Source organism: Apium graveolens, chromosome 7 (genome assembly GCF_009905375.1).
Source record: "Apium graveolens cultivar Ventura chromosome 7, ASM990537v1, whole genome shotgun sequence".
Taxonomy (NCBI): domain Eukaryota; kingdom Viridiplantae; phylum Streptophyta; class Magnoliopsida; order Apiales; family Apiaceae; genus Apium; species Apium graveolens.
Genome location: NC_133653.1, coordinates 198836605 through 198862209, shown reverse-complemented (window position 1 = coordinate 198862209; position 25605 = coordinate 198836605). Strand labels below are relative to the sequence as shown.

The window sequence follows — 25605 nt, the reverse complement described above, 5'->3', positions numbered from 1 at the left end:
TGAAGAAACTTCGTGCACCAGTCTACCGGGCAGATGCAAAATAAAAATACTAACATGTAGATAATAACCACAATAGCATTATAAAAGAGACTATTACCCATCCAAGGATAACATAATAATTGTGCAGATAATATAGGTAGAAAACCAGGGTAAATTTAACACAATAGATGGTCTGATGACAGATAGGCATTACGACTTCCTAACTTGGGACATATCCAGTCATAAATAGATTACATTTCAAATTTAAACATACTTCCATATAAACTACTCCATACATGTGGCGCAACTACTGCAGTTGTCCAAACTCCCAAAGCAAAATCAGCAACTACACCTGCAAATACGGTTTCAGACAGAAAATGTCAGTCCATGGGTAAGTAAAGTTACAGCACCGAACAAGATAGGATCTATGCACACACATTATATTAATTGATTAGTAAGAGACTTTTAACTATTCAGTTAACACTATGCAGGCATTAGAAGTAGATATTAAGGAGGCAAAGAGGCAATGCAAGTAGCTATTCAAGTAAATATTCAAATGCAGGGTTTGGTCAAAGAGACAAGGATGAAGGAGCAGTTAACACATTTACTTTTTTACGGCTGAACTTGCTTACAGAATAATTGGAATGGCCGAAGCTGTGCATATATATCGCCGAAAATGCATAACTTTCAAATATGTGAAGTTTGGTCACATTTAGATTTACAGAACTAACAGCATCTTTAAACTATCTCCTGCTTCTTGAAAACAATTTAGTATCAAACTACTTAATAACCAGTTAACCACAATTTGGTAAGCATAGTCAACATACACTAAACTTGGCGACGTAGATATATTCATGTCAACCTCAGATATGATATCCAATGGGATCAAAGTCCCTTGTTCCCAAAGATATATAAACATACATCACTGTATACCAAAACTGTACAAGCAAAAAATAAATAAACAATCTATACCACACAACAATTATAATTACTAATTGTAAACTGATAACAAGTAAAATTAAACACTCAACAGGATCCACGATTCCAAGCTAAGGTGACCTTTCATGCCTCAAAAGTGCCTTTAAGGAGCAAGGCTATGTCTACACTAGACCTCCATAAAATACATGAGTTTTACCATGCAGATTCATAAAAAAGAACAACACCAGTCACTAGGTACCTAAAAATCTCTACATTCCTACTCCATTTATAATAGATGCACTGCTTGTTGTCTACAAAGGTCGCCCAAATTCCTTCACAACAGCTCTAAAACATCTAGTCCAGGTTACAATCCCATCTTTATGCCCAATTACCCATGTATAACAAGGATCACTAAGTTTATTGCTTGCGAAGTACAAAACAAACAGAAACTGTACCTACCATACCCTCAGAAAAACCTTATCGTTGCCACTTGAGAGAGAAGAATGATACGTCAAGTAAATAAGCAGACTAGCAAAGAACTACTATTAAACAAAAACATTAGTTTAGTCTTGTAATTGTTCTGAGAAGCAAGAAGATTACTTAACTACCACAATTCAGTATGTATCACAACTTCAAAAGTTAAAAAGACTGAGTGGGGAATAGATTTATACATCATAAGATTTTTAACTAACTGAGCTAGATTCACAATTAACAGAGAATAGAAGGAATGTTGTACAAATGCCAAAATCTTGCATCGTCACGACTTAGACATGAAACTTAGAAGAAGAAATCATAGCTTATACATAAAACTAAATAGAAGAAATAATTTACGACTTTAACGTGCTTAGTATTAGACAAGATCTGTTTGAATCAGAAGCTGCAATCAGTATATATAAAATCATACCTGCTTACTAGCAGGAGTTTCAAAAGTATCCAGAACAGCTGACTGCAGATTTCTGTTAGAATTCAAACTCTTCCATAATTTGAAATAAATAACATACAGCTGGGTTATAGATGTAGTAATATGAAGGAAAGAAAATAAGAGCAGCAACCAGAAGTTAATTCCTAAAAATATGGTGGGCAGTAGATTACCAATACATGCAAGGTGGCGTGTGTAATAAATTATGGTGATAGTATTCAAGGTTGACACTACACCAGGCACCAGCTATATATCCAGCAACAGAGAAGCATATATTATGGTAGGCAACCTGCATGCATGGTCAAGAATTCATATAAGAGATGTGATGAAGTCTCCCTTGAAATGCGTAGCATATATATATAACAGTTGTTCAAGATTAGAAGGCTGGGTTGTCAAGATAAGGTCTGAAGGCTGGCAATAATTATAGATACGTAAAATATGGTAGGCTGCATGTTAAGTTAGTCAGTATTGTAGGCTGGTAAAAGTCTATGTAGTAATAAATAGTAGTGATGTAAGCCCTGATGTAATGCATGCATATATGAAGCCTATAAATAGGCTGGTCCTCTCTGAATGTAATAGTATACACAGAAGTGAGTTTGTAAAGCAACAGAGAGAAAGAAATAAGGCCGTAGCCTTGTGTCAAGCTGTAGCTTTGTGGTTGTGAGATTTAAAATAAACTTGGTGTTTGTTTCAATATCAAAGATATACAGTGTGTGTTTGAGTCATATCAATTTGATCTATATTAAGCCCAAGCCCATATACGTTTCCAACAAGTGGTATCCGAGCCAGCGTTCTGTTCAAGAAAATGGCGAATATGGTGCAACCAAATATTCCAAAATTGACGTCCACAAATTACGGGAATTGGAGTATCCAAATGAAGGTGTTACTCGGTTCCTACGACAATTGGGATATTGTCGAAAGTGGGTTTAACGAGCCCGCAGATGCAACCGCTGAAGCAGCACTTCCAAATGCCGAGAAGATGGCGTTAAAGGAGTCCCGTAAAAAGGACAAAAAGGCGTTGTACACAATTTTTCAAGGTGTTGATGAATCTACCTTTGAAAAAATTTCAGAAGCAAAAACAGCAAAAGATGCGTGGGAGATTTTGCAGAAATCATTCCAAGGCGTGGAGAAAGTAAAAAAGGTGCGGCTCCAAGTTCTACGCGGGGAGTTCGAAAATATAAAAATGAAGACCTCAGAAAATATTGGTGAATATGTTACGCGTTTGAAAACGATGACAAATGAGATGAAGAGAAACGGAGAAAGTCTCGATGATGTTCGGGTCATGGAAAAATTACTCCGCTCATTGACAAGAAAATTTGACTATGTCGTTACTTCTATCGAGGAGTCAAAAGATTTGTCCACAATTTCTATTGATGAGCTAGTTGGTTCACTTCAAGCCCATGAGCAGCGGATGAACCAGTATGATGATACAAGCCATTTAGAAAAGGCATTGCAAAGTAAGGTGTCCATTGGTGAAAGTTCAAGCAGTAGCAGTTCTGGTCGTGGAAGAGGTGGCTTTAGAGGTGGCTACCGTGGTGGAAGAGGACGTGGAAGACAGTCCTTCAACAGAAGCCAGAACACTGAAGGTTATCGTCCATCTGGACGTGGTCAGAATTTTAGAGGTCGAGGACGAGGAGGATTTCAACGAGGTGACAAGTCTCAATTTCAGTGCTATAATTGCAATAAATTTGGCCATTTCAGTTATGAATGTAGATCACCGAAAGTGGAAGAAAGAAGTCATTTTACAGCAGCAAAAGAAGATAAAGATGTTGGCACTGCTATGTTCCTCACTTATAAAGGAGACGAGGAGAGCAAGAAAAATGTTTGGTATCTTGACTCTGGTGCGAGCAACCACATGACAGGCCACAAGGATTTATTTACGGAGATAGACGAGACCATCAGCGGAGAAGTTACGTTTGGTGATTCATCGAAGATTCCAGTCAAAGGCAAAGGTACAATTACGATTGTATTGAAGACTGGTGAGAAAAAGTTTATTAATGATGTTTACCATATACCTGCTTTGAAAAGTAACATCATCAGTCTTGGCCAACTTGTGGAGAAAGGATATTATATACAAATGCAGGATAATTCTCTCGTCATCAGGAATCAGGATCGAGAATTAATTGCAGATGTGGAGATGTCAAAGAATCGTTTGTTTACACTTGATATGCAAACGAAGGCGCAGAAGTGTTTAAAGTCGGTCATTAAAAATGACTCGTGGTTGTGGCATTTAAGATTCGGTCATCTTGGATTTTCTGGCTTGAAATTATTGTCAAAAACAAAGATGGTGGACGGTTTGCCAGAAATAAATGAACCAGAAAATTTGTGTGAAGCATGTGTTAAGGGGAAGCAACACAGACAAAGTTTTCCCGTTGGAAAATCATGGAGAGCCAGGAGGCCACTGGAGATTGTTCATACAGATATTGCTGGTCCATTTGATATTCCGTCACTTGGAGGTAACAGGTATTACCTAACATTTATTGATGATTTTAGCAGAAAAAGTTGGGTGTATATCCTGAAAGAAAAGTCAGAAGCTCTTGATAAATTCAAGGAGTTCAAAGCGTTGGCGGAGAAACAAAGTGGTCATTATTTGAAGACACTTCGATCAGACAGAGGAGGAGAGTATACCTCAAATCTCTTTAGAAGTTTCTGTCGAGCACATGGAATTAATCATCAGCTAACAACGGCATACACTCCTCAACAAAATGGTGTTGCAGAAAGAAAGAATCGCACTATTCTTGACATGGCAAGGAGCATGGTCAAAGCAAAGCATATGCCGAGAACTTTCTGGGCTGAAGCCGTTCTATGTGCAGTTTATTTGTTGAATCGTTGTCCAACTAAAAGTGTCAGAAACAAAACTCCAAATGAAGCATGGAGTGGTAGCAAACCATCTGTTGGACATCTCAGAATTTTTGGGTGCATTGCATATGCACATGTTCCAGATCAGAAAAGGAAGAAGCTGGATGATAAAGGCGAGAAGTGCATCTTTACCGGATATGACAAAAGAAGCAAGGCGTACAGACTCTACAATCCCCTCACGAAGAAATTAATCATTTCTCGAGATGTTGAGTTTGACGAATCAGATTACTGGAGATGGAGCGAGGAAGAAAGAAAAGTTGCTGGTTTGTTTTTTCAGGATGAAGATGATGACGGTGATGACACCAATGTTCAAGATGATGGAAATGATGATCCAACTCCTCCACAAAGTCCAAACCAACAAACTCCTGCCTCGACACCATCGAGTTCAGGAAGCAGCAATAGCAACAGTTCAGGGGGAGCACCAAGAAAAATGCGGAGTCTAAATGATATCTATGATGCAACAAGTCCGGTACAAACTACCTTTGATTATTCATTGTTTTGCTTAATGGCTGAGTGTGATCCCGTTACATTTGAAGAAGCTTCTGAAGAAAGCAAATGGAATAAAGCAATGGATGAAGAAATTGGTGCAATCAAGAAGAATGATACTTGGGAGCTCACAACTCTTCCAGAAGAACACAAAGCAATTGGTGTCAAATGGGTCTACAAGACAAAGACCAACCAAGACGGTGAAGTGGAAAAGCACAAGGCAAGGTTGGTGGCTAAAGGCTACAAGCAGAGATATGGGATTGACTATGATGAGGTATTTGCTCCGGTTGCAAGAGTTGATACCATAAGACTTCTTACAGCAATCGCAGCTCAGAATCAGTGGAAGATATATCAGATGGATGTGAAGTCAGCATTCTTGAATGGTTATCTTGAAGAAGAAGTCTATATCGAGCAACCACCGGGATATGTTCAGAAAGGCAAGGAAGATAAAGTCTACCGACTAAAGAAAGCACTGTATGGTTTGAAGCAAGCTCCGCGAGCATGGAACACAAGGGTTGATGAATATTTCCAGAAAAATGGTTTTGTGAAGAGTCCCTACGAGCATGCACTTTACACGAAAACAAATTCAGGGGGAGATATTATGATCGTGTGCTTATACGTGGATGACATGATTTTTACTGGAAACAACCCTGGTATGTTTGATGATTTTAAGAAAGTTATGACTAATGAATTTGAGATGACAGATATTGGTCAAATGTCTTACTTTCTTGGAGTCGAAGTCAAGCAAAGCAAAGATGGGATCTTTATGTCGCAGAAAAAGTATGCTGAGCAGATTTTAAAGAAATTCAGAATGGAGGAATGCAAGCCGGTGAGCACACCAGCAGAAGCAAGCATAAAGCTCAGAATTGATTCAACAAGGGAGTCGGTAAATCCGACGTTGTTCAAAAGTCTGGTTGGAAGTCTGAGGTACCTAACTTTTACTCGTCCAGATATCATGTATGGGGTTGGACTAGTTAGTAGGTACATGGAGAAGCCGAAGCAAGATCACTTCATGGCAGCTAAAAGAATTTTGAGGTACATAAAAGGAACACTCGATCATGGTCTATTTTATACACACTCTCAGGATTCAAAATTAGTTGGTTACTCAGATAGTGATTATGGTGGTGATTTGGATGACGGGAAAAGCACTTCTGGATATGCTTTTCATATCGGTTCGGCGATATTTTCGTGGTCATCAAAGAAGCAGCAAACAGTTGCTCTCTCAACATGTGAGGCGGAATACATCGCAGCAGCAGCATGCGCGTGTCAAGCTATGTGGCTAGGCTACATATTGGGAGAGTTAAAACTTGGCAAGGAAGATCCGGTTACTATTTACGTGGATAATAAATCTGCTATTTCTCTAGCGAAAAATCCAGTGTCACACAGTCGAAGCAAGCACATCAATATTAAATATCATTTTATTCGAGAACAGGTGAACGACAAAATTGTGGAATTGGTGCACTGCAGGACTGAAGAAAATTTAGCGGATATATTTACGAAGCCATTGAAGCCGGAAGTATTTCACAAAATGAAGATGAAGCTCGGAATGCAAAGTCGAGTTTGAGGGGGAGTGTTAGAATTCAAACTCTTCCATAATTTGAAATAAATAACATACAGCTGGGTTATAGATGTAGTAATATGAAGGAAAGAAAATAAGAGCAGCAACCAGAAGTTAATTCCTAAAAATATGGTGGGCACTAGATTACCAATACATGCAAGGTGGCGTGTGTAATAAATTATGGTGATAGTATTCAAGGTTGACACTACACCAGGCACCAGCTATATATCCAGCAACAGAGAAGCATATATTATGGTAGGCAACCTGCATGCATGGTCAAAAATTCATACAAGAGATGTGATGAAGTCTCCCTTGAAATGCGTAGCATATATATATAACAGTTGTTCAAGATTAGAAGGCTGGGTTGTCAAGATAAGGTCTGAAGGCTGGCAATAATTATAGATACGTAAAATATGGTAGGCTGCATGTTAAGTTAGTCAGTATTGTAGGCTGGTAAAAGTCTATGTAGTAATAAATAGTAGTGATGTAAGCCCTGATGTAATGCATGCATATATGAAGCCTATAAATAGGCTGGTCCTCTCTGAATGTAATAGTATACACAGAAGTGAGTTTGTAAAGCAACAGAGAGAAAGAAATAAGGCCGTAGCCTTGTGTCAAGCTGTAGCTTTGTGGTTGTGAGATTTAAAATAAACTTGGTGTTTGTTTCAATATCAAAGATATACAGTGTGTGTTTGAGTCATATCAATTTGATCTATATTAAGCCCAAGCCCATATACGTTTCCAACAATTTCAACAGTTCATCCTTTCCTTCGAGCAAGAGTAAACTCTCCATGAAATGAGCTTCTACAAAACCACCAGGCTCGGTAACCAGTGGCTTACTTTGTTGAAGATCTTCACTCACGAGATTACAAAAAAATAAGGATCTATTACTACTAGCATACGAAACTTGCAAAAGTGTTCCACCCCTTGAAACATTCAGAGGCCACATGTGTTCCTTGAGTACAATCTTAAAAATCAAATTCCACGAGATCTTACCCTCTTCATGGCTCATAAGCCAAATACCACAAGGCTGGGAGATAGTTCCATTAGTTTCTTTTCTTTCATTAAGAACAAAAACAGCAAGTTTACCCTCAAACTTCAAGAGATTAAAGTTTGCCTTTACTCCTAAACAATAACGAACCTCATCAGGCAATTTAATGCTCCCAAACATCTCAGTATTAAAATCAAACGACAGCAACCACGCCTGCTCATTAAAATCTCTAGACATTCTCGTATTTAGCCAGTACACCATGTTATTACCAACAGTTATCCCAGAATGATAACCAAGCAGAGGAACACCGGGGTCTTTAATCCTCCTCCAAGTATTCCTCTTGAGGCTATAAATCTCAGCCTTGGGAGGCACTTTCCTACACGCATAACCCCCATCATCCGCAGGATACACAATCCTTACAATTCTGGTATCGAAAGTAGGCTCATAAACCCCCATCCCAAGCGCATATAAACAGAAGCCCCGTTTCTTGAAACAAGACGAGAAAAGGGATCTATACTTCCTCACACGGGGGTTCCAAAGATACAAATCTTGATATTCGACATCAACATTAGGATCTTCCTCAATTGCATTCAAACAAAGAAGCCCATTCAAACACCCACATAACTGCAAAGAACCATTCTTAGTCTTAAACGGAATCTTATATTTTTCCAGCACATTACCAGTATCAGCTGACACTAGAGAGCAATACTTGTGACGCATAATGTTATTGGGTACGAAAAGCACAGCATTTTGATTAGAACAAGAGAGTGAGTGTTGAATATGAGCTGAAATGAAGGTGGGTTTAGTGATGTTAGAATACCATGTTTTGCAAACAGACGTTGACCTGATTAGGGTTTTGACTGGGAGTCTTGTGAAGATGTTTACTAACATTGCTGCAGGAAGATCGTTAAACGTTGTCGTATGGTCAGCATTGCTGGAAGGTGCTCCATTTTGCATCATTTTTCTTCAGGGTTTTAGGGTTTGTGTACAGGAAAATATATATATGTGTTTGATATATTTCTATTGTTTTTTTAAAACTAGATATATTTCTATTTTATATTGCAAGAAGATTTGTAGCTGTACAAGGGAACATAGAGGCATACATGTTTTATAAAGAGAGGGTGAAGATGTTTCCTGCTATGGACTAGGGATTTTAGTGGGCTTCAACGGCCACCTAATTTCACACCATCTTACAATTTTGAAAGTTCAGCATCATCCATATTTGACTTCTTTAAAGTGAATTTTGAGATTAAAAAAAAAATGTTTTTGAGGTAACTTTCTTGAACTGCAAGTGTATTTTACTATAAAAATAGTAATAATATTTCGTAAATGTATATAATATAATGTGAGTACTATACTCTCATGTATTAATATGAATTTTTTTTAATTTTCGGGAAATACATCATAGGTAATTATCTACCCAACATTAATCTTATATTTGATAAAAATTTCAATTTTGATATGAAATAAAGTTCGGGTCTTAATTTTTTTTTTTTAAATATAAATTTTATGAATGTAAATCCTAAAAATTTCAATTTTGATATTATTCAAGTTTAGATCTTAACTTTTTTTATTTAATATAATTTTATAAATGTAAATTCTTGTGAGGCGAATCGTATTAGGCATTTCAGTAATATTTTTAAGCCTTCTTACCCGAGTTCAGAAGGCATAAGTTACACTATTAATTTTATTCGGTGTAAGGTAAATTATGATATAAATGAAATGCTAATGACTAAATTAATGAAAATGACTTACATGGATGTTAAAAATATAATCTCATTAAAGCCCCGGGGTTGATGGCTAGCTCTTTTTTAAATATTGTGATATTTGGGAGGAGGATGTGACAGAAATTTGTTATAAAATTATTAATTCCTAATGAAAATGTTGAACTAGGGTTTATTAACAAAATCTCTTGTTGCACTAATTCCTACACCGAAAATACGAAGGGCACGTTTGCGGAATCTTAAAATAGGGAACTTATAACTTAAACTGAATAACTGACTTATAATTATAAGTTGATAAATATTTATAAATTATATAAGTGTTTGGATAATTTTACTTATAAGACAATTTTTTTATTTAAATGAACTAAAATAAATAATTTTTAAATATAATTATCTCAATTCTTATATTTTAAGTTAGATTAACATTTAAAAATTATATTTTAAAATTAAAATGAAAAAAAAATGAAAAATCAAAAATACGTTGAGAAAAAGTACGTCATCGCTAACATTCAACTTATCAGCTTATAAGTTATAAATTCAACTTATAAGTTAAGTCGGTAAACACTCTTCGAATGAAAAAAGAAAAATTCATTCTTGTAAATGGAGCACTTTGTGTCTTTCGAAGGAGCGATGATATTTGGATTTTAAAGATTTAAGGTGTGGAAATTCATCGGAAGCCTGAATGTTTTTTGTTGTAAAGTTGTTTAAAAAAAAATATTTTTCTATTTAACTACTATTGAGGCTAAATTTGTAACGCCCTCCAAATCCGTGGTCTCTGGGGTTACTTGTTAACCATAGATATAAATCAACATGTATAATATATCTTAATAAACATGCATATAACCCCATCTAACTTCTCATGATCGATCTCAGATTATGGTATGAAACAAGAACACAAACATAACTATTATTACATTCCAAATTAAAATTCTCACACAACTGTGATAAGAAACATACTACACTCCCAAGTCTAGTTAAGTATTACAACTAATTAAATTTTTTTAACATACACATATACTACACAAACTACATTTGAGCGGGTAACTCAAAACTCTCTTCCTGGATTGGTATTAACACTCTTGGTGTAGGGTCCCGTCTTTTCACTCGCTCTTTACCACTCGAGTGTGAACAAGCTTCATTATATAGATTAACTGGAAGATAAAGGAAGTAACAACAAGTATGAGCCATAATTGCTCAGCAAGTCCACATTATATGTGTACAAGTATCAACAAAAGTAAATCAGTTGAATCTGATAAAAGATAATAAGTAATCTCAATGGATATATGTTTATTTTTACAATTAATAAGGAATGTCATTGACGGCGATCAATAATAAACTAGACTGAACACAAAAATCAACATATGTATTATAACCTGCTGATCAGTCAGGATACAGTACGGACCTATGCCCATCAGCATAGACCCACCATCATATCGGGCACCCAAGCCTATTCCAGCCTTAATAAAACAAAGAGTCCATTCCATCCCTGACACTATCCGTAACCATCCAATCCATAAGGTAAACATCTGGAACAATTGCTTATATGCCATCCCAACATCACAATTCGTATCTAGGTATAGATAGTGCGTATACAATGGAATATAAGTGGAAGCGTTCAACTTATCACCCCGTGGTAAGAAAAACTAGACATAATTAGTTGGATTTGAAGAATCGCACTAAAATAAAATAATATTATTAGTTCCTCTAAAAATATTATATTATTGGACCGAACTATAACAAACTAAAATTTTGAAAGGAAATTCGTCGAGTCGATATAATATCATCAAATTAAAACAAAATAATACATATTATCCATTTGGTCTAAAATAAAATAATTATCACCCCGTGCTAAAATAAAATTATACAAAATAGTAAGTATAATTAGTTGGATTTGGTCGATGTAACGGGGCTCAAGGTAAAATAATTTTTTTGTCATTGACACATAAATTTTTATCATTTATTCGGGTTTAAACATATTAAACTAATATAAATATGAATATAGTTAGTTGGATTTGGTCGGTTAACTGACTAATGACAATTCGTATAGTATTGATCTCGACTAAAATTTACCTTTTAATTAAATATAATAATCTTTCGTTAACACACCTATAAATATCAATAAAAATATAAAATCAATCATTACATTATTTTTAAAACTTTAGTATCACTAACGTACACACCAATATGTATATTAAAAAATACTAACATATAAACTGTGCGATGCATGGATTACTTATAATATTTGTAATTTTATGATTTTATAAAAATAAATTATAAAACAATAACTAAATATTAATGAGATTAACAAAGTTAAAATATTTATTTTATATGTTTATATTATTGAAGGATTCAAAATTTATATAGTTAAAATTTTAAAAGGTCGTTTGTTGCGCGGGTGAAGAGCATATATTAAAGTGAAAGTTTTGAATAACCTTGGTGTATGCGGATGATTTGATATTGTTTTTTTAATATTGTTTTCTTATTTTTTTTAATTCATTGATTTTTTTGTTATAATATAATTTGAATTGTTAAAATTAATTTTGGAAGTGTTTAGTTTCCAATAAAAGAGGTCAGAAAGAAGTTGAGTGCGATTAGAAATTAAGGTATATAATAGTTCATATAGTTTATAGTTATATTAAATACATAATTTAAATTTTTTAATTAAATTATATTTATTTAAACTTTATTTTGGAAGATGTTAACATACTAAAATTAACCGATCGAACAAACGAAATCATGTTTTGATTATAAATATAGCATAGATAATCAAATTCATATTATTAAAATTTCAAATAAATAAATTTCAAGACTTAAACTTTTTACTTCAAATTAAATTTAAAAATATTATAGTATAAAAATAATTCGTGCATCACACAAATTTTAGGATAGTATACTTGTTAAAAACCAACACTTAAAAGTTTTGAAACTTATATTGCTTTCTAGGCCCATGAGGAGATGTGGTTTTACAATGGGCGCAATGCTACCTGACCTTGCTACTTTTTTAAAGCAAGTATACTAGTTTCAAGCTCAATTTTGTAAATATAACCTCTCGCCCCCGAGCTCCGGTCAAGGATGTCAAGGGGGTGTCAATGTGTTGTGATATATCCACACCAACAAAACTTCAACTAATGAAGCAATTTTTGAAAAAAAGTATTAAAAATGATATGGAAGAAATAAAATTTAAAATATAATATTTTTATTTATTTGACGAAGTTGACATCCTTTGAGGGGTGCCGATCATTGCCGTTGTTCCAAATGCTTCATGTTCGCTCAAGTGATCTGAGTTTGAACCCCTTTAGAGTCTTTTTAGAATTATGCCATAATGAGATATGTATTTTAACAACTATTACTAAAATGACTAGTGTGAAGTGCTAGAGGTTCATAATTGTGAATAGGCTGTATTCAGGTATCACCAGGTGTATGGTTAGAATTGTTTTTGGTCATCTGTTTGCATAATACAAACATTCAATCTAGAGACATTTATAGAATCTCTAGCCCTTGTGGTCAAATCTTTAATAATTCTAATTTCTGTAGGTTCAACTCCTCACCAAGGGTGACATTTTTTCTGATTTTTTTTGTTGCCCTTACGAATGGAGATCTCTAATTCCAGCAACCTTAATTCCTTCATTATATCTTGATAAAAGATATTTAACTGTCTGATTTTATATGTGTTTATGAATTTTACTCATTATAAGCTAAAACCCGAGTAAACAAATTTATATGCCCCAGGTAACAGAGTTATCAAGACTTATGAAGCCAAATAAACAAGTTCACCTGCAAAGAAGTTACAAGAAAAGTGCACTTTCCCTATCTAGAACAAAAGCATCATCTTGAGCTACATGAAGACGCATTTAGGTTTTGAACCTTAAAAACTAATACGTCAATTCAGCACATATGATATATTTATAAGAGATAAACACAAAAAGTGTGGTAGAGAGTCTATATATTACAGATATATATATATGAATTTGATTATGATAGGCAGCAGGAAGGAGCAGATAGAAACATGATACCACAATCCAGATTTCGCACAACTGAGACATAATATTGTAGCATAATCAGAGAAAGCTCAATGGTTTAGATTATATAAATGTATGTATATGGATTAATTATAATGAGTAGATATATTTATTTACTAGTTGACGAAGAAGAGTGATGATTATTCACTTTGCGTATTTCACCATGGACTTTCCTCCCTCGTACATGACCATACTTTCCACGAAGGAAGTGTCAACAGTAGCAGGCGCAACAAAATACATTGCATCATCCCCTAGACCCCCACACTTGCCAAAACCAAGATCTGTATAGCGGTTGCTCCTGAGATGACGTGAGAATATGGTTGTCATATCCAGACGTTGTAAAGGACATGACTCTATTACGAGTGTTCCACTCTTTGTTATATTCATAGGCCATCCAGATCGCTCTAGTGCAACTTTGAAACGTAAATCCCAAAACATTTCACCATTTTCCTGCCTCATCACCCATATATAATAAGGATACCCGGTTTCTCCATGACTCTCTTCTTGTCCAAATACACAAACAGAGAGTGAATCCTCAAACACCATTAGCTGACATTGCCCAATTTCCCTTGCACATTTGCAGACCTCATCTGGTAACTTCAGTTCCTCAAATCGCTCGTTATCAAAATCAAATGACAGTATCCAAAGTTCATCCAAAACAGAGTTGGCCTTATAAACAGTTCCAGCTTTTTCTGGATCTGCTAACCAGTAATAACGACCATTCACATATGTTCCATTTGCCAAGACAAGTCTAGGAACTGCAGGATCTTTCATCTTCCTCCATGTCCTTCTCCTCACACTATAAATCTCGGCCTGAGGAGCCACGTCACCAAACCGCCTGAATTTACTATCCACGGTATAAACAATCCTCACAACTCTATAATCACTACTCGATTTACAAAATCCCAGCCCCACATTGTAATAACTAGCTTCCCGATTATTAAGAAGCCTCTTAAAACAAGACGATGTAACTTTTCTGCGCTGCCTGACAGAAGGATTCCACAAATACAAATCTCGACAATCATGTTTCAAATGTAAATCAGTTAATAAAAGTAATCCATTAACCGAACCAAGCACTTTCAAGCTTCCGGTCACAGTATTAAACGGAACCTCAAATGTTTCGATAACGGAACCTGTTTGAGCAGAGATTAAGTGGGCATGGCGTTGTTCAGGAATATAAGGAGGAATAATCAACACAGCATCGTTATCGCAACACGAAACAACATAATGGCGAATTTGAGCAGAAATGAAGGCAGGGCTTACGATAAGAGAGTACCATGTTTTGCTTACGAAGCTTGACCTGATCAATGTTTTTGCAGGCAATCTTGAGAAGACTTCAAGAACAAAATCACAAGGAAGATCGCTAAACGACGTCGTACTTTCGGTCTTGTTCTTGGTTGAAGATGTGGTTGCCATTTTTCAAAGCTAGGGTTTCCTGAATGAAAAAAAAACAAAGAGCAGAAGCTGTGTGTGTTTATGTTGAAAATGTTGTGTACTATGTATCTCTTCTAGTGATGGAACTCTGCTCAAGACAGCAGTTGGTTTGTTCACATGGGACACGTGTACTGACTACATTCGATAGAAATGAACCGCCTTGCTTTTGTTACTATTATTTCACATTCGTTGATTACGTTCTTTTTCTTGTTTCAATTTCAGGAAAGTCGGTTGACTCAGTTCTTTTTTAAGAAGAATATTTTGAAAATATAAATATTTTTAAGTATCTCGGAACCAAAAGAAGTATAGAACCATCCACCTACATGATACTACATGACTCATGACATTGACTCAATTTATTATATGATATTTTTGGAGCTTTACGATCGGATGAGTTACCTACATGTGAACAAAAAATATCGAAATGAATTTTTACGATCGTATGAGTTACCTGCATGTGAACAAAAAATATCGAAATGGGTTAAATATGAATAGAATGAAAAGTCAAAAAATTATGATGGTTTGATTTTATCAACGTCCCCCTCTATATACAGTAAAACCTCTGTAAATTAATACTCGATTAATTAATAATCTCTCTAAATTAATAATTTTGTCCGGTCCCGACTTGGGCCAGTTCAAAAAATGATCAATTTCGATAAGATAATAAGACAATAATTTTTTTGAAAACCCTGTATAAAAATATGGTCCCAATAAAACTATAAATTAATAATTCCCTTATATTCATAAAAATATAGCTATTACATCTTTGTAAAATATGATTCAATTGTAGTTTGCTTTTTCATATAATTTAAATCAACATGAAGCTCATCCCTAATCTTCCTTATTGCATCCAAAAGCTCGGGTGTGGTGCTTTCATGTTGCATCAAAAAGTTATTAAGTATTTTTGATGCCTTGAGTGCTTCTTTACGTGTAACCGGCTCCAACGGTGTTGTATCGTCTTCAAGATCATCTTCAACACTATTTTCAAGGATGGTGTTTGCAATCTCTTCTATACTCTGGACCTCGGAACATGATTCATTTTCACCCGGATAATCTAAGAAGTTATTAACATCCATTTTATTACGATAACCTAGATCCTTAATCATCACCTCAAGTTCATGAATGTATTCTTCCGGAGTTGTATGTTCATTTAAATTGCTCGAAACTTCATCTATGGAACGAATTTTGCAATGTTGAAAGCACCTTGCTATTGACTCTTGTTTTACATTTGTCGTCCACGTCGCGACTGCATAATTGATAGCATCCAAAACATTAATCTTTCCTGGATCAGATTGTCCCAACTCATAACCTTCTAATAACCCACGATAAAATCTCCTGCGATAGTGCATCTTGAAAGCTCTTATAATTCCTGCATCACAAGGTTGGATTTTTGATGTCATGTTAGGTGGCAAGAAGTATAACTCAACATTTTGTAGTCCTTCAATATTTTTTGGATGTGCTGGACAGTTATCTACCACAAACAAAATTCTTCTGCCTTGCATTTGGCTATCAAACCAACGAATGTATTCATCAAAAAGTACACTAGTCATCCAAGCTCTTTTGTTTGCACGATAATGACAATTCAAGCTGCCCATGTTAACATTCTTGAAGCACCGTGGCTTTGCATACTTTCCAATAATCCATAAAGGAATTTTTTCAGAGCCATCTTCATTGCAACATATAACAACCGTGAGCCTTTCTTTGTCTTGTTTTCTTCCTTCAAGTTGTTTCGTAGCAAGAGAGTGATCAGCTTGTAACCTGTAAAACAAACCAGTTTCGTCCATGTTAAAAACATCTTTCATAAGGAACTGGTTTATTTTTTCCCTTATGGACTCCAGTTTCTTCTCCATGTCCTGTACATCAACAGAACCACTTTCTCCAAAGCGACGAAATGACTTAATATCATGTCTTAACTTGAATTTCTCAAGCCAACCTTGAGAAAAAGTGTGCTCCTGATCTTGTTGAGGGTATAAAATTTTCATGGTCTCTTTTGCCTTCTCTAAAATTAGCTCTCCTGTCATATTAACACGATCTTGGTACTGGAGAAACCATTCATAGAGAACCTTCTCCATATCTGGATATTTTGCTGGTTTATGTCGCTTAATATCTTTTCTTTTCTCCAAGTAATTAGCTGCAAGATAGTCTGCTGACCTTTTCAGTGTATTTGATATTGTACCTTGACTAACTTTTAGATGAAACTTATTCTCGAGCCACAACTGGAGATCTTTTTGAGTGCATGATGAATTTTCTCTTTTATATTCACATAATGCTTTTCTTGCTTCATCCGTCATTGTTGATTTTGTGACACCTTTTAGATGAGAAGCCATTGTTTTGTTTGTATAATTTTTCCCCCAATCTAGTATATACAGTATATATAATATATTTTATGACTACACATACATTGAATACTTTCTATGTAAAATACAATGAATTAAATTAATTCATGTACTTTGAATTTTCCTAATATACATTGAATATTTTCTATGTAAAATACAATGAATTTAACGTATACACTACATGGACTTTGAATCTAATATATTGTACATTACATTGACTTTCTAAATTCATATACATTGAATTAATTGAATTAAGTATAAAATATAAATTGAACAATTCATTTTATTTAAATTTATGTGAATAAAAATTTAATCAAAAGTTAATTTTGTTTGCTACCGAAAATTCTCTATAAATTAATAATTATTAATTTATCGATTAATTAATACCTCTCTAAATTAATAGAATTCTCCGGTCCCAACTATATTAATTTATAGAGGTTTTACTGTATCATTCAATTGTTAATTCTAATATTAAAATGATTCTTAGCCTCTCCACAAGTTAAGCTTGAACCGAACAGTTTTTTAATTTGATAATTGTCAATATTATTACAATTTATATATTAAATTAAAATATTTGTTAACAAATGTAACTTAGAGGAAAATATTTTTTATTATTTTGTTATTTAAAAGGAATATAAAAAAGGATGAGAATAGTTTAGGGCTTTCCTTCTTAAAAAGTAATCGTCCCTTTTCATGATTTTTCAACTTTTTCCAAAGAAACTTTTTTCTTTAATTGTTACAAAATTTATTATTTTAAAAGCCAAACAAATACGAAAATTTATGACTTCTGATTTGAGTTTTTTAGGAGAGCGAAGAAGATTATGAATAAAATTTGTTATGACTATAGGCTCGTCGTAGTATATCGTTTGTATGATAGAATTTGCTATCCTACGGGATATTGTGATTCAATTTATTACTAGTTTATCTCGTACAAATATATAGACTTTTTATACTCATTTGAAGCTAAAAAGGAATGAAACAAAATAATAAAACATATATAACTTGTACCATTATTATTTTGATGATCACACTGTTTGTAAACTTATAACTTATAATATATTACTATTAACAAGCTGATTAAAATGTGTTTATATCTCTTTCTAACTTTATTTTGCAGAAATCAAATATTCATCTATCAATAAGCTAACAATGTTTTGACAGGTTTATCAGCAAATTTACAGTTATAATTTGAAGATATTCAGGATAAACGAAAATTGCGGGTTTTGAGGAGAACCGATATTAAGGAGTTTTTGTAAGGACTCTATGGTACATTTAACGTATTTATACATATTAGAACTCCTCAGATGTTCAACGTCTTTTATAAAAACCATTTTCTATTTTATAGGAAGTTGTTATCAAACGTTATATCCTAACAACTTTCTTATCCGATTGATATTTGAATTTAAACTAAAGATAGACGTTTTAAAATCTTTTCTAATATATCTTATCTCTAGTTTAAATGTGTTTTAGATTATCTTAACATTTGAATTAAAACAAACTAACTGTGAGACTTGGTCAAGATATGAAGTTGTGTTGTTTATTCAAAAGTTAACTTAATCTATAAATAAACTTGGGTATACTTTCTTTTCGGATTGATCCACGAAATATATACCATACCATCTGAGAATATATAACTTGCATTCATTGAATATTCTTTTTTTGAGCTCTAGTTTATTCACGTATATCTATATTCATAGAGTTCATAGTTTCTATTATAATTTCCATTTAAACTTATATTATTCAAGGTGCAAATATTTGTTGTTGAGTAGTAGAGCTTGGATAACAAGGGTTCAGGGAGTTAGATTGCTAGAGAAGACTATATTAGGTATAGAGGTCTTAGAGGGCAATTCAATCAAGGATGTTAGGTAATGAATTACACACAGAAGGGGGTGAATGTGTTTTTGTGTTTTTTTGCTTTTCTTGATTTGTTTATGATGGTGAACAAAATAAATTAAATCTTGTAGTAAAATTTGTTAATACTGAAATTAAACATATAACAATAGTGAACACAGATCTTTCAAAACTTACTTAATTTTATATTAAAATTAAGAATGTCTTGCTAAAAAATTTCTAGGCTCTTTGTTAATAAAGAGCTTAGCTTCTTTCTTGAGAGAATACAAGATATCTGATCTAATTTGTTACATTGAAACAAAACATCCAGTGTTTACTTTATAGAACAGTAAACACTGGTAATTACATAGCATGCAATAACATGTACTAAACCCTATTTTTGGATAACCAAATCTTTCTATTTCTGGCTTAGTGTATCTTTGCTAAGCTTGGACGCCTATGACTTTACTTTGCCAGTTAATCTTGGCCTTTGATCTTGTACTCTTCAAGCTGATTTTTGTAGACTTATCAATCCAACTGATTGGATTATTTGTTGATTGATAATCTTGGATATTTAACCGGTCTGTACTTTGTACTTTGAGTTTTACCTCGAGATCTCCAGTTTGGCATATAGAGAACTTGACATCTCGATAAGTATAATGGCTTATCGAGATCTCTCATCACTAAATAGTTGTTTTGACTTATCGAAGTCTCTGAGTTCTCTATAAGAGAATTTGGCTTGTCGAGATCTCTCATCTTCATGTCTTCACTTTGGCTTATCGATAACTCTGAGTTCTCTAGTGACACATTGGCATATCGTTAACTCTGAGTTTTCTAGTGATAAATTGACTTATCGATAACTCTGAGTTCTCTACTAGAGAAATGACTTGTCGATATCTCCATTCTTTATATCTTCAATTTTGCTTGTCGATATCTCTGAGTTCTCTAGTAGCTTTTCTTGACTTCTCGATAAGTCATTCTGGAGTTCTCGAATGACTTATCTATAACACAAAATCTGTGACTTGTAGACTTCTGGACTTAGAGTGTTTTTCACAAAACAGATTTATTCAACTCCAAGCTTTTTCATACTTTCTCCGAGGCATGATCTTTGTTAGGTAATGAATAACACGCAGAGGGGGGTGAATGTGTTTTAGTATTTTTGGGCTTTTCTTGATTTGTTTATGGTGGTGAACAGAGTAAATTAAATCTTGTAGTGAAATGTGTTAATACTGAAATTAAGCATCTAACAATAAAGAACACCGATCTTTCAAAACTCACTTAATTTTATATTAAAATTAAGAATATCTTGCTATAAAATTTCTAGGCTCTTTGATAATAAAGAGCTTAGATGCTTCCTTGAGAGAATATAAAATTTCTGATCTAAATTGTTACTCCTAAACAAAGCATCCAGTGTTTACTTTATAAAATAGTAAACACTGGTTATTACACAACATGCAACAATATGTACTAAACCCTGTTTTTGGATAATCAAATCTTTCTATTTCTGGCTTGTGTATCTTTTCTAATCTTACACGCCTATGACTTTACTTTGCCAGTTAATCTTGGCCCTTGATCTTGTACTCTTCAAACTTTTTTTGGAGACTTGTCAATCCAACTGATTGGATGTTTGTTGATTGATAATCTTGGATATTTAATTGGTCTGTACTTTGTACTTTGAGTTTTATCTCGAGATCTTCTGTTTTGTATATAAAGAACTTGACATCTCGATAAGTATATTGGCTTATCGAGATCTCTCATCACTATGTAGTTGTTTTGACTTATCGAAGTCTCTGAGTTTTTTATAAGAGAATTTGGCTTGTCGAGATGTCTCATCTTCCTGTCTTCACTTTGACTTATCGATAACTCCGAGTTCTCTAGTGATACATTGGCTTATCGATAACTCTGAGTTCTCTAGTGATAAATTGACTTATCGATAACTCTGAGTTCTCTAGTGAAGAAATGACTTATCGATATCTCCATTCTTTATGTCTTCACTTTTGCTTCTCTATATCTCTGAGTTCTTTAGTAGCTTTTCTTGATTTCTCGATAAGTCATTCTGGAGTTCTCGAATGACTTCTCTATAACATAAAATCTGTGACATGTAGACTTCTTGACTTAGAGTGTTTTTCACAAAACAGATTTATTCAACTCCAAGATTTTTCATACTTTCTCTGAGGCATAATCTTCATGATCTTCTTCTAGAGCTTATTCTTAGACTTGAGACTGTTTACAGAAAATACTCCAGTCTAGTCTATTTACATTTTTACAGACTTAAGTGTTACAATACACAATACAAATATAGATTACCATACAACTTACTTAGGGTTGTCAATTTGACTTAGTCTAGTTATAGTACATGCATGTCTTGCACAATAAAGGGAACATGAGTTATCAACAAGTTGCTATAAGGAATAACTGATAAAGGGAGATATATTATCGAATCTTGTAATCGTATCATTTCAGTGATTAATAATATATCCTCTTACCAAGTTGGTAAGGGACCATGACGTAGACCATTAGACATAGGGGTCGAATTTGGATAAAACTTTTTGTATTATTTACTTCATGTTATTTATTTTCTACATTGCATATCGAGTGTCAGCTTGCCGATAATATATATTCTGAATTAACAGCAAGTTGTCTAACAGTTTGATAAATATTAGGTAACATTTTAAAATCGGTTATAGTTAGCCATAACACATATTCACCTTTTTAGGCCTTAAATTAACTGTAGAGGGGGGATGGGTGTGAATACAGTTAAACAATTAAATCAAAATAAAGAATTCAACAGATAAGAATGATTTTTATATTACTAAATAAAAACTGATCACAATACTCTCTCAAAGGATGAACATATATCATTTAGAGTTGCTATGTGTGTTTATGATGATATGTTGTGTATGTTTTATGTATCTAGTAATGGAACTCTACTTAATACAACACTTATGTGTTCACGTAGAACACGCGTACTAATTATATTCGATGGAAATGAACCACCTTGCTTTTGTTACTATTATCAGACATTCGTTAATTACTTTCACCAACCAACGTTCTTTTTGCTCATTTCAATTTTAGGAAAGTCGATTGACTAAGTTCCTTGTAATCTAAAAAAAGATTATATTTGATTTCTTTTGAATATTCAAAGAAGTTATTTTGTAAAACATAGATTTATATCTGTTTCATGGGATAATAATCTGTGAACAATAATCCAGGGATAATTAATCTCATCAAAATTAGTCCTATGGATTAAATGATCATATCATATGTTTATTTAGAAGGATTAAGTATAAAAGTGGACTATAATTCCTTAAATTTTTCAATCATATATTTGTTTTAAGAAATAGTGTTGGGAATTGTAATATAGATCTTAAATTTTTCAATCGTTATGTTTGTTTCATATGGGATTACAATGAGTGGATTATAATCCTTTAAAAACACTTGTAATAGAGGATAAAATAATACCTTCTCCTACCAAGTATTAGAGGGGATTATAGTACTAACTTTTACTTCAGACCATGTTTGTTTCATGGGATTATAATCCCGGAATAATAATCCGGGGATAACTAATCCCATCAAAATTAGTTTGGAAGGATTAAGTGTAAGATTGGGTTATAATCCTTTAAAATTTTATCATATGTTTGTTTTGAGTGATAGTCCTTGGGATTCACTACAAGAAAACAGGATAAAACCGACCGATATATAACCGACCGACATCGATCTAGAAGATTATAACCGACCACTGAGATTGGTTGGTTAAATGAGGCAGAAACGACGTAATTTTGATGATGTGGCACATATAAAACTGTTAGGAATATGTTGTGTGATTGATGATAAGATTAACAAAATACCTTAGTAGATTTAACTTAGTGATATTTGTAGCTCTCGACGGATGTTTAATTACTGTCCCGATGGATGATCTTTATAGTCCCGACGGATGGTAACTGAACATCCATCGAGAGTGTAGCTGCTTATGTAACAATAAGATTGTAGCACATTTCTGCTAGTAACAATGTATAGATTTTGTAGGAGTATTTAAGTCATGTTGACTACTAGTTGATATACAGAATAGGGTGACTAATTGTAAATATAAGATGTTTTTTAATTCTATATAAATGAAATGAAGTTAAGTGACAGAAAAGGCTCCCGACGGATGGTTCACAAAGTCTCCCGATGGATAATCAACAAAAGCTCCCAACGGATGATCAACAATGTCCCGACGGATGATCTATTTCAAATTGTTGTTGACAGTGACAACACAATTACATGCGTCGAGTGTTTGCAAATGGAATGTGGAAGCTTAATTGCAGGTGTTAGAGAACAAAGAAGAATTACCATTTTCATGCAATTGTGAAGACAGTCAAAGATACTGGAAAGAGTAATGAAGCATCATGATTTTAGACTAGATACATTTTGTTTTATTGTCTTGTCTCATTATCATGTAACTTGGTGATATATAAACCAAGTGTAGCAAGTATAACAACCAACTAAGCAAGCTTATTTTCAGAGAAACATATCAAGTTGTATTCTGTATGCATTTCTCTGTAGTTTTGTTTGTTCAACTTGTAAAGCAGCTGCGAGCTATTCAAAACTTCACAAAGTTCTCAATTGATATATATATATATATATATGGTGGATACTTTCAAATCCACTAGAAAGTTTTAAAAGCTTGTGTTTTTATTACTTAGTGTTTTGATTTCTATCACTCTTTTATTCCGCACCATTGCTAATCAAACACTGTTATATTTATCAAGTTAGAACATTCTTTAAATTTGAAAAAGTAGTCAGAATTATATTCAATCCCCCTTTTGTAATTCTTGTTGTATTGTTAGGGAATAACAATTGGTATCAGAGCAAGCTCTTGAAGAACAAAGAGTATAAAGATCACAACAAACAACAAGATGAACAAGAAGGATGCTGGAGTTAAAATTCCATTTCTGGAAAAGACAACTATCACCACTGGAAGGTGAAGATGCACCTACATCTTCTTTCCCAAGATGAGGCCTATGTGGATTTCATAGAGAGAGGTCCTCATGTACCTATGAGAGCTGCAACGGGCAATGAACCATCTGTTCCAAAACCTAGGCATGAATGGTCAGATCCTGATATTGAGCAAGTCAGGAAGGATAATAAGGCCATGAACATATTATTCAATGGTGTTGATGGTGATATGTTTGATAAATACTGTAAAATAACCAAAGAGGTTTGGGACACAATACAGATTATTTGTGATGGTACTGAGCAAGTGAGGGAAAATAAGATGCAGTTCCTAATTCAGCAATATGAGCACTTTCACTGTGAAGAAAGTGAGTCACTCACTGATATTTTTAGCAAATTTCAGAAACTACTGAATGCTCTGAATTTACATGGAAGAGTCTATCAAACAAAAGACTCTAACCTCAAGTTCCTTAGATCTCTCCCAAAGGAGTGGAAGCCAATGACAGTCTCTGTTAGTCCCTAATAATACAACAAGAATTACAGAAGGGGGTTGAATGTAATTCTATGAACTTATTAAGATTTATGAAAATGTTCTAACTCAATATATATAATTGTTTTGATTTGCAGAGTGCGGAATAAGGAATTAAGTAAATCAAACACAAAGTAATAAAAACACAAGTCTTTAAAAATTTCTGGTGGATTTGAAAGTATCCACCATATATATATATATCGATTTGAGAACTTTGTGAAGCTCAAATTGGTTCACAGCTGCTTTACAAGTGAACAAACAAACTACAGAGAAATTCTTAATAGTTCCAGCTTTTTCTATTTCTCTTCTAAAAGTGTTTGCTTAGTTATTTGTTCTACTAGCTACACTTGGTTTATATATCACCATGTTTACATGGTAATAAGACAGGATAATAAGACAAAACCTATCAAGTCAAACTCCATGCTGCTTCACTACTCTATTCCAGCATCTTTGAAAATCTTCATAACTTGCATGGAAATGGTAATGCTTCTTTGTTCTCAATTTCTTGTTAAACAGGCTGCCACATTCCTTTTGAAAACACCCAACGCATGTGACTTTGTTGTCACTGTCAACAGATATTTGAATTGATCATTCGTCGGGTACATGCTTATTATCCGTCGGGTAGCTTTGTTAATCATCCGTCGGGTAGCTTTGTTGATCACCCGTCGGGTAGCTATTTGACACTTGACTCCTTTTCACTTATGCAGAATTACAAGACACCTCATATTTACAATTAATCAACCTATTCTGCATATCTAATTGTAGTCAACATGACTCGTATACTACTACAGAATCTATACAAAGTTGTTTGCAGAAATGTGCTACAATACTTATTATTACATAAGCTACTCACTTGATGGATGTCAAATCATCATCCGTCGGGACTATATTGAATCATCCGTCGGGACTATATTAAATCATCCATCGGGACTATATTTAATCATCCATCGGGACTATATTTGATCATCCGTCGAGTGCTACAATATTCACTAAGTTAAATCTACTAAGGTGTTTTGTTAATCTAATCATCAAGTTCACAACATATTCCCCACAATCTCCCCCAATTTATGCCTACTAGAATTGTAGAC

At 33.8% G+C, this 25605-nt stretch overlaps 3 protein-coding genes across 3 annotated transcripts; all 3 read right to left on the bottom strand.

The window, feature by feature from the left end:
• Positions 1–129: 129 nt before the first annotated feature.
• LOC141670823 (F-box protein At5g49610-like) lies at positions 130–8770 on the bottom strand. Its single transcript, XM_074476845.1, has 3 exons — positions 7472–8770; positions 1802–1854; positions 130–331 (listed from the first exon to the last, which is right to left on the bottom strand). The coding sequence occupies exons 1-2, from the start codon at positions 8668–8670 to the stop codon at positions 1821–1823; spliced, it is 1233 nt and encodes a 410-aa protein (XP_074332946.1). The 5' UTR covers positions 8671–8770; the 3' UTR covers positions 130–331; positions 1802–1820.
• Positions 8771–13420: 4650 nt separating this feature from the next.
• On the bottom strand, positions 13421–14903 carry LOC141672768 (F-box/kelch-repeat protein At3g23880-like). The gene has a single exon (XM_074479431.1). It carries the CDS (start codon positions 14867–14869, stop codon positions 13598–13600), a length of 1272 nt encoding a protein of 423 aa, XP_074335532.1. The 5' UTR covers positions 14870–14903; the 3' UTR covers positions 13421–13597.
• Positions 14904–15604: 701 nt separating this feature from the next.
• On the bottom strand, positions 15605–17231 carry LOC141673019 (CENP-B homolog protein 2-like). The gene has a single exon (XM_074479751.1). It carries the CDS (start codon positions 17212–17214, stop codon positions 15646–15648), a length of 1569 nt encoding a protein of 522 aa, XP_074335852.1. The 5' UTR covers positions 17215–17231; the 3' UTR covers positions 15605–15645.
• Positions 17232–25605: the final 8374 nt, after the last annotated feature.